Source organism: Hemiscyllium ocellatum, chromosome 1 (assembly GCF_020745735.1).
Source record: "Hemiscyllium ocellatum isolate sHemOce1 chromosome 1, sHemOce1.pat.X.cur, whole genome shotgun sequence".
Lineage (NCBI taxonomy): Eukaryota > Metazoa > Chordata > Chondrichthyes > Orectolobiformes > Hemiscylliidae > Hemiscyllium > Hemiscyllium ocellatum.
Window position 1 is genome coordinate 154,471,156 of NC_083401.1, and position 10,852 is coordinate 154,482,007.

General features: G+C 45.7%; 1 protein-coding gene across 1 annotated transcript in view; it reads right to left on the reverse strand.

Annotated features, from left to right (window-relative positions):
• LOC132816931 (serine protease HTRA3-like) overlaps positions 1–1,050 on the reverse strand; it is a 39,857-nt gene extending 38,807 nt beyond the window's left edge. Inside the window, exon 1 of the mRNA XM_060826959.1 lies at positions 327–1,050. Coding sequence (XP_060682942.1) covers positions 327–768 — 442 coding nt within the window. The 5' untranslated portion in view covers positions 769–1,050. The remainder of the gene's footprint in view (positions 1–326) is intronic.
• Between the last annotated feature and the right edge of the window lie 9,802 nt (positions 1,051–10,852).

The following is a 10,852-nucleotide window of genomic DNA, read 5'->3' on the forward strand; positions in this document are numbered from 1 at the left end:
ATTCAGGCCTTTAATTTTAAATTTTCCAATATACTTTGCTCCAAAATCTCACTAAAACCACCACACTGGCCAAGTTTGTGCTGCAGAGGATGTGGTGGAGGCTGACACAATTAAAGCATTTGAAAAGCATCTGGATGGGTATATGAATAGGAAGGGTTTGGAGGGATATGGGTCGGGTGCTGGGCAGGTGGGTCTAGATTAGCTTGGGCTATCAATTGGTGGCCACACCGATTAGAAAACTCAAGCTGGTCGCTGCAAAATAAAGTTTTCAGGTGAAAGTTGCAATAAAGGCCAAGCGTTGCACATTATTAAAAGGACTTGTTTACCTGGTTTACAGGCGCCCTTGTGAACTTGAACGACGGGCGGCAGCCTGAGCTGCAGGGCTCTCCTGCTGACCAACTTGAGCTTGCACACGTTGTCATGAGTGGTGGCGTCGCTGCCGCACACTTTGTTGCTGGATTTGCAGCGGCAGATGCCCGGTCCCCTGGCCAGGCGCTTGCCGAGGACAGACTTGCATTGCATGCCGTCCCCGCAGCCGACATCTCCCGGGAGCCCGCAGCTCTGTCCCTCCCCGGCCGCGCACACCAGGCAGCAGTGACAGGCGTCGTGCACATAGCCATTCAGACAGCTGGGGCTGGGACACTTGGACACATCGCAGCGCTGGGAGCACTGGGGCTGGGGCTGCGGGGAGACTTCAGCATCGGTCAGTCCACCACTGACTGACTGCAGCCAGCAGCTCAATACAAGGGCAGCAGCTAAACTCGCCATCGCTGCAGCACAGGGACTCAACTCAGGTCATACACAATGCAAACTGACCAATTCCAAACAAGCCAATATTGTTAAGCTCCGAGAGGAAAGGGATTGTTATTCCAACTTAACTTTCCAGCCCTTGTATATTGCGACCGCCTCAAAATGTGTTAAAAGTTTACGGCGTGAAAACTCAACATAAAAATAATTGAATGAAAAGCAAAAACACGGTAACTTGAGAATTAAGAAACCGAGTGCCCCGAAATTTCCCCACTTGGAAATTTGAGCTCAGCAAAAGCAAAGCGGAAAAACACTTCTGCAAAGGGACTGAGTGAGAATGATGAACGAGACTGGAAAGCCAAACTAATGAAGAAAGCTCGTTGAGTCCCCCCTCCGTGACTCATGACTCTCCAGCCAATGTAGAGGTCCCAGCAGCTGTTGTGACCCAACCCACACAGAGAGGGTCCACTTGTTGGAGGAGGGTGGGAAAGCTCTTTCTAAACGCTTGAACCTTCCATAATCACAATCCCCACTACAGAAGTCAATTTCAAATGATCAGTGCTTTCAAATAAACACTCTGGCAATTGGAAGCTTATACATACCTGAAGGTAATATGTAATAAGGCACAACACAAAAAAAAATTAGTGTTGGAAACTGATTACATTTTAACAAGCAAATTGACCGGCTTTTGTAGAAATGTGGCTCTAAGCTGTAAAGTTGGTTTGAGGAGGATAGGGATGTTTAATGCTTGGTTGAATATAAAAACAACTGAACTTCTTCGATTTGGAGATGCCAGTGTTGGACTGGGGTGTACAAAGTTAAAAATCACACAACACCGGGTTATAGTCCAACAGGTTTAATTGGAAGCACTAGCTTTCGGAGCGACGATCCTTCACCTGATGAAGGAATGTCCCTCCGAAAGCTAGTGTGCTCCCAATTAAACCTGTTGGACTATAATCTGGTGTTGTATGATTTTTAACTTTGAACTTCTTCGAGTTCTCTGTCTGAAGGCCAGTGCTTGGTTAAAGTTCACAGAAGGTTGTGAACCCAGGTGCAAATGCAAAACTTGCGCCCACACCTCCTCCCTTACTTCCCTCCAAGGCCCCAAGGGATCCTTCCATATCCGCCACAAATTCACCTGCACCTCCACACACATCATTTACTGCATCCGCTGTACCCAATGTGGCCTCCTCTATATTGGGGAGACAGGCTGCCTACTTGCGGAACGTTTCAGAGAACACCTCTGGGACACCCAGACCAACCAACCCAACCACCCCGTGGCTCAACACTTCAACTCCCCCTCCCACTCCACCAAGGACACGCAGGTCCTTGGACTCCTCCATCGCCAGACCATAGCAACACGATGGTTGGAGGAAGAGCGCCTCATCTTCCGTCTAGGAACCCTCCAACCACAAGGGATGAACTCTGATTTCTCCAGTCTCCTCATTTCCCCTCCCCCCACATTGTCTCAGTCAAATCCCTCGAACTCAGCACCGCCTTCCTAACCTGCAATTTTCTTCCTGACCTCTCCGCCCCCATCCCCACTCCGGCCTATCACCCTCACCTTGACCTCCTTCCACCTATCACATCTCCATCGTCCCTCCCCCAAGTCCCTCCTCCCTACCTTTTATCTTAGCCTGCTTGACACATTCTCCTCATTCCTGAAGAAGGGCTTATGCCCGAAACGTCGAATCTCCTGCTCCTTGGATGCTGCCTGACCTGCTGCACTTTTCCAGCAACACATTTTCAGCTCTGATCTCCAGCATCTGCAGTCCTCACTTTCTCCTGTGAACCCAGGTGAAAGGCTGAGCTTTCAACACATCTGGACAAAGTTAAAAATCACACAACACCAGGTTATAGTCCAACAGGTTTATGCAACATAGAAAAGTACAGCACAGAACAGGCCCTTCGGCCCACGATGTTGTACCGAGATTTAATCCCAATGTAAAATATAGTAACAACATATGCACCCCTCAACTCACTACTATCTATGTGCATGTCCAGCAGTCACTTAAATTTCCCCAATGACTTCACTTCCACCACCTTAACTGGCAACATATTCTTTGAGAAGGTGACCAAGGAAGTGGACGAGGGTAAAGCAGTAGATGTGGTGTATATGGATTTTAGTAAGGCGTTCGATAAGGTTCCCCATGGTAGGTTACTGCAAAAATTATGGAGGTATGGCATTGAGGGTGCATTAGAGGTTTGGATTAGGAATTGGCTGGCTGGAAGGAGACAGAGGGTAGTAGTTGATGGTATAGGTTCATCTTGGAGTGCAGTTACTAGCGGTGTTCCACAAGGATCTGTTTTGGGACCATTGCTGTTTGTCATTTTTATAAATGACCTGGAGGAGGGGCCTGAAGGCTGGATGAGCAAGTTTGCGGATGATACGAAAGTCGGTGGAGTGGTGGACAGTGAAGAAGGATGTGGCAGGTTACAGCGGGATATAGATAAGTTGCAGAGCTGGGCAGAAAGGTGGCAAATGGAGTTCAATGTAGCTAAGTGTGAAGTCATTCACTTTGGTAGGAGTAACAAGAAGATGGATTACTGGGCTAATGGTAGGCTACTTGGTAGTGTGGATGAGCAGAGGGATCTTGGTGTCCATGTACACAGATCTCTGAAAGTTGCCACCCAGGTAAATAGTGCTGTGAAGAAGGCATATGGCGTACTGGGCTTTTATTGGTAGAGGAATTGAGTTCCGGAGTCCTGAGGTCATGTTGCAGTTGTATAAGACTCTGGTGCGGCCTCATCTGGAGTATTGTGTGCAGTTTTGGTCGCCATACTATAGGAAGGATGTGGAGGCATTGGAACGAGTGCAGAGGAGGTTTACCAGGATGTTGCCTGGCATGGTAGGAAGATTGTATGAGGAAAGGCTGAGGCACTTGGGGCTGTTCTCATTGGAGAAAAGAAGGTTTATGGGAGATTTGATAGAGGTGTATAGGATGATTAGGGGTTTAGATAGGGTTGACGGTGAGAACCTTTTTCCACATATAGAGTCAGCTGTTACTAGGGGACACAGCTTTAAATTAAGGGGGGGTTGGTATAGGACAGATGTTAGAGGTAGATTCTTTACTGAGCGGGTTGTGAGTTCATGGAATGCCCTGCCAGTATCAGTGGTGGACTCTGCCTCTTTATGGTCATTTAAGCAGGCATTGGATAAGCATATGGAGGTTATTGGGCTAGTGTAGGTTAGGTAGGCTTCGGTTGGCGCATCATCGAGGCCGAAGGGCCTCTACTGCGCTGTATTTTTCTATGTTCTATGTTCTATATTCCATGCATTCACAATTCTTTGCATAAAGAACCTACCTCTGATGTCTTCTTTATACCTTCCTCCTAATATACTTCTTGTATCAGTCAATCCTGCTCTGGGGAAAAGTCTCTGGCTATTGACTCTACCTATTTCTCGCATTATTTTGTACACCTTTATATGGAAGCACTAGCTTTTGGAGCGCTGCTCCTTCGTCAGATAACTAGTGGAGATCCTGTCCACTTTGACCTGGCAGTTGATGATGTCGATGGTAGGCATGATGTGGTGGTGCCAGTGTTGGACGGGTGGACTGGGTTGGACTAGTTACCTGACAAAGGGGCAGCGCTCCAAAGGTTTCTACAGGCCGACTGCCATATCCAGGGAATCGTTTTCCATGGTTTCAGTTCCCTGCAGTTTACAGCAGCCCAAACCTATTGTAGTGAATGTTCCAGCACCAGGGAGTGGGGGTGGCTGGGACGGTAAATTTCCCATTTAAATAAATGGGTTCACTTCTATCTATGGTTTCAGGTTTCCGTGGTAGGTCTTGGATATAGCCCTCACGAGGCCAGGGGTGAGGGAGGGGAGTTGGTATGGCAGACTACTGTACTTCCAAACAAAGCTGTTGGACTATAACTTGGTGCTGTGTGATGTTTAACTTTGTCCCTCCCAGTCCAACAATAGCACCTCCACTTCATCACTTCAATACATATGATGAAGCACCAGTGTATCTGAAGATGCACCAGTCCAGCCCAAGTACATCGATAATTAGGGAAGGCCTCAGGTCAGATAGAGATGGCGAAGGCCATTGCCTTTGTCTGTGAATGTGGCCCTGATATTTAAGATTCAGGTCTCAGGGTCACTCCAGGGATCCTCTGGAAACCTTTGTGGGATTTTCCAATCATTAGCCAATCATAGCACTGAGCAATTCATAGGGTAATAGAGATGTACAGCACGGAAACAGACCCTTCAGTCCAACTCGTCCATGCCGACCAGATATCCCAATCTTACCTAGTCCCACCTGCCAGCACCTGGTCCATATCCCTTCAAACCCTTCCTACTCATATACCCAACCAGATGCCTTCGGGCGGCACGGTGGCACAGTGGTTAGCACTGCTGCCTCACAGCGCCAGAGACCTGGGTTCAATTCCCACCTCAGGTGACTGACTGTGTGGAGTTTGCACATTCTCCCCGTGTCTGCGTGGGTTTCCTCCGGGTGCTCCGGTTTCCTCCCACAGTCCAAAGATGTGCGAGTCAGGTGAATTGGCCATGCTAAATTGCCCGTGGTATGGGTGGGTTGCGCTTCGGTGGGTCGGTGTGGACTTGTTGGGCCGAAGGGCCTGTTTCCACACTGTAAGTAATCTAAAAAAAAAGTGTGTAATTGTACCAACCCCCACCACTTCTGGCAGTTCATTTTGTAAAGGCACCACCCTCTGCATGAAACATTTGCCCCTTATGTCCCTTTTATATCTTTCCCCTCTCACCTGGCACGCACTGCTGCCTCACAGCGCCAGAGACTCGGGTTCAGTTCCCGACTCAGGCGACTGATTGTGTGGAGTTTGCACATTCTCCCCGTGTCTGTGTGGGTCCCCTCCGGGTGCTCCGGTTTCCTCCCACAGTCCAAAGATGAGCAGGTCAGGTGAATTGGCCATGCTAAATTGCCCGTAGTGTTAGGTAAAGGGGTAATGTAGGAGAATGGGTGGGTTGCGCTTTGATGAGTTGGTGTGGACTTGTTGGGCCGAAGGGCCTGTTTCCACACTGTAAGTAATCTAATCTAATCACCCTGAACTGTGCCACTCTACTTCTGGGCTCCCCCACCCCAGGGAAAAGGCTTTGTCTATTTAGCCTATCCATGTCCATCATGATTTTATAAACCTCTGTAAGGTCACCCCACAGCCTCTGATGCTCTAGGGAAAACAGCTGCAGCCTATTCAGCTTCTCCCTATAGTTCAAACCCTCCAATTCTAGCGACATCCTGATAACTGAACCCTTGTACAGTTGCAGCCTGATATTGTGGTTCTGCAAAGCAATCCCTCTACCAGTAAAACCTAACTCACCGTAAGCCTTCTTAACAGCACTATCAACCTGGGTGGCAATTTTCAGGAATCTATGTACATGGACACCAAGATCCCTCTGCACATCCACACTCCCAAGAATCTTTCCAATTGAACCAGTATTTTGCCTTCCTGATATTCTTCCTAAAGTGAATCACCTCACATTTATTTGCATTGAACTCCATTTGTCACCTCTCAGCCCAATTCTGTAGTTTATCCAAGTCCCCCTCATGTCCCCAAATACCTCATGTGTTCATATTGTTGTAAGATGCATCATAATCAAAATGCATCTACTGTGTTGGAGTCAGTTCATCAGGATTTTTTAAATAGAATTTGCTATCTAATTAGAAATACATGGCTTCAACTTCCTCACCTGTTGGCAAAGGTTTGTTATCTTCTATGTGATCATGTCCAAAGAGTTAAGCTGCTTATCATGTTGAACCACTAGCATTTTTTTCACATTGTTTCATGGAGTGTGAGCATCATTGGCTACGCCAGTATGTGTTGTCCATCCCTAATTACCAGGGGAAGGTGACAATGAGCTTCTATCTTGATCTTCTGCAGTCCTTGGGGTGTATGGACACCCACAATGATTTAGAGAGGAAATTCCTGAACTTTGACCCAGCAACTATAATGGAAAAGCTATTTAGTTCCAAGTCAGGGCGGTGTGGGGTTTTAAGTGGAATATTTACCGCTTTGTCCTTCTGGGTGATAGAGTTCGCAGGTTTGGAGGGTGCTGTCTGAGGAGTCTTGTTGAATTACTGCACTTGTATGCTGCCACAGGGCACTGCTGGTGAAGGAGTGAATGTTAAAGGTGTTAGGTGTGATGCCAGTCAAACAGGATGCATTGTCTTGGATAGTATCAAACTTCTGGGGAGTTTTTAGAGCTGCACCCATCCAGTCAAATAAAGAGCTTTCTATTTCACTCCTGACTTGTGCCTTATAGATGGGGAACAGGCAAAGGGGAGATTGGAGGTGAATCCCTAGCCTACTATATATCATCTCAGTCCCCCAGGATATCAGTTTCGTGATGACCCCATCAGTCTCTAGCTCAGACTAAGAGGAGTCAATGGTTGAGAGCTTGCAATCTCAGTATTGTCCCTGGGGATCACAGCCGTACTGTTGTGTCTACTGTCATCCATAGCTAAATGTGTGGAGTCTTTCGGGGCTTACATTGCTCTAGTGTGCACATGGATAGCCTTCTTCTGGTCTAATGAGAAGTGATTTGTTCAGTAAGAAAAATATATCATATTGTATCTCTGAAACTTCTAGGTTATGAGAGCATTGCTACAAAGACTGAGGATCTAGTTTTCAGATGTGTCTCTCACACATTCCTATTTATTCTCCCGCTGTGTTCTCAAAACATGGTCACAGTGCATAGTGTTTATTGTACCAAGCAAGTGTTCAATTCTTTCAGAGTCTTCTGGGTACAGAACTCCCTCCCCCCCAACCCCCTTCATTATGCACCACACATCAGAACCCTGAAATGCAGCATGAGGACAGGGGTAACAACATCACTGTTCCTGCCCTCCCACTCAGGATCACCTGCATGCCACTCCTCTCCCTGCCTAACTGAGTGAAGCCTCACTTTCCTCTGTGAGGTGTGGCTCAGAGTCTTCACTATGCCTCATCTTGACATCATCAGTGTCATACTGCTGACTCACTGTCACTTCTAGCTGCTGTGTCCAAAGCAGTCAGAAGAAAGCATTTACTATGATGGCCCATATTCACGCTGTGGTCAGGTGGCCAGCAGCAGGAATGATGACAAGACTGTTTAAAGAGCTACAATCAAGCATGCTGGGAATTTTGGTCAAGGTAATTTCAATTCTGACCTCAGTGAAAACTGCAGCCAGGACTTATCCTGTAAGGCTGTGATCCAGTTTCCTGAGTCAACCAAATAAGGGAGGTATCATGATCGTCTGCTAGGCATACTGCACCACTATTACCTTATATGGTGTAGATGTTGTAATAGTTTACGACCGTACAAACATTTGGGAGTTGTTCACCAGTAAACCCCATTGACTGAGATCGAACGTTGTGATCAGGGGCCAATTCATTGGCCAAATACCAGGGAAGTTTCTGGAAAGTGAGGTAAAAGTTACCAGCATAAGGAACTTTGCAGGATTAAGCCTTTGAGATCAACATTTGAGAAGCACATGTCCTGAAATTATCTTCAGTGAAGACAATGAACAAAAAGGCAAGATTTAAACCGAGAGCAAGGTTGGGAGTTTCACTCAAATCAGAATAGTATTTGTTTCAAGCCAAACTTATAAAGTTAGAATTAGAGATAAATGTGAATTGAGTTAAAACTAAAGTAAAGTAAATCAAATGAAGTGAGTTAAATTTGAAATTAGATGAATTAAGAAGTGTTACAACAAATATATGTTTATATTGAGTACTGGTATCTAAAGAGTTAAATAAGGAAGAGTTTGTTTAATTAAAATATGAGTTGACTCCATGCCTTTTATCTGTCACACAAAGGAAGAATACCTGGGTAAAAGGTTTGAGTCCTTTTGGCTAACAACATCACAAGACGGCACATCACATGCATGCTCATACTTGCTTTGAACACTCATCTGGTGACTCTGACCTTTTCTCCCCTCAGTCTCTGCTTGACCTCCACACTGTGAAATGTTACTAATTCATACCAGCTGCCTGATCCACTCATCATAAAGATCCTTCATAAGCATCAACCCCCCAACTCTGGTCAGCAGACAGACCTAGACATTATGAGATATCATACTCTAAGCAGACATGGAATTAAAATCACTTTGTGCCTCATTGTTAACTAGAGGTTAACTGGTTGTGAGACAGTTGTCATTCACTTAAACTCAACTCCACTCAGGTAAGGGATATTCATAAGCACTTAGTCAGCCTGTCTCCCAGGTAACAATGTTTTTTGATTGGGGAATGAGTGCTGCCATCAAGATCAGCATTTATTTTCACCCGATACTTGCCATTGAGAAAGTAAACTGACTTCTCGAACTGTTGCTGTCCGTGTGATGTAGGTATACCCACAGTGTTCTCTGATGGAGGGCTTATGCCCAAAACGTCAATTGTCCTGCTCCTCGGATGCTGCCTGAGCTGCTGTGCTTTTCGAGCACCACTCTCTCGACTCTGATCTCCAGCATCTGCAGTCCTCACTTATACCCACAGTGTTGTCATGAAGGGAATTTCAATATTTTGACTCAGTAACTGTGAAGGCGCAGTGATATATCTCTAAGTCAGGATGCTGTGTGGATTGTTGAGGAACTTGCAAGTGGTGAACCCACACAACTGCTAAATTTGTTTTTCAAAATGGTAGAGGTCACAGGATTGGAAGGTGCTGTCAGAGAAACCTCGGCAAGTTGCTGATAGATGGTAAACCCTCAGCCAATGTGTTTCAGTGATGAAAAGAGCAAATGTTGAAGGTGATGGATAAGGTGCTAATCATACTTTTTTCTGCATGATGTCAAGCATCTTGAGTGTTGTTAGAGCAGTACTCATCCAGGCAAGTGGGGAATATTCCATCATACCCCTGACTTAGAGTCATAGAGTCATAGAGATGTACAGCATAGAAACAGACCCTTCGGTCCAACTCGTCCGTGCCGACCAGATATCCCAACCCAATCTAGTCTCACCTGCCAGCACCCGGTCCATATCCCTCCAAACCTTTCCTATTCACATACCCATCCAGATGCCTTTTAAATACTGCAATTGCACTAGCCTCCACCACTTCCTCTGGCAGCACATTCCATGGACGCACCATCTTCTGAGTGCAAAAGCTGCCCCTGAGATCTCTTTTCTATCTTTCCCCTCTCAACCTAAACCTGTGTCCTCTATTTCTGAACTCCCCCACCCCAGGGAAAAACTTCATCTATTTCTCCTATCCATGCCTCTCATAATTTTGTAAACCTCTATAAGGTCACCCCTCAGCCTCCGACACTCCAGAGGAAACAGCCCCAGCCTATTCAACCTCTCCCTATAGCTCAAATCCTCCAACCCTAACAACATCCTTGTAAATCTTTTCTGAACCCTTTCAAGTTTCAAAACATATTTCCGATAGGAAGGAGACCAGAATTAATTGGGACTTGTAAATGATGGACAAGCTTTGGAGGGCTAAAAGGTGAGTTACACACTGCAAACCTTCTAGTATCTGACCTGCTCTTGTATCGGGATATTTATATGGCTGGTCCTGATCATTTTCTGCTCATGGTAATTTTGTTGGGGATTCAGCAACGGTAAGATCACCAGGAGCATATTTATCACAACTCCATTGGAATGGGGGGGCCATATTTTAACACGATGGCTTAGATTTTATTTTCTTTGTATTCCTACAACAAAATATTTATTCTGTGGTTCATAAAGCAAAGTTTCAGTTGTTTGTCCACTGAAGACTTTTTCACTGTAGGACTTAGTTTATCATGGCACCCGCACATTTCAAATCTGTTTCTCCTATTGAAGTAAAATCCCAGCAGGAGGAAACTCTTAAGTTAATATCACTTCTCTATTTAGGGACATCAATTCAAACCTCAAGTATGCTCATACCTCACCTTGCCAGTGGTAAAATTGGCATGAGATGGGGGGGGCAGGCATTAGGAATAGCATTGTGGCTAATTTTACTATCCACCCTTGTGCCAACTGAATTTCAACTCATTAGCCTCATTAAGTTATTCAGTCACACAACAAAACTTCGTACTTCTACTTATGATGCTTTTTAATTGAGTGTTTGCAAAGATCTATCAATTTGTTTTAGAAACTAAAGATACAAGCACACTGTTAAAGTCTGCTTGGCAAGAGCCTTAAGCCTTTGAGGAATATACAACTA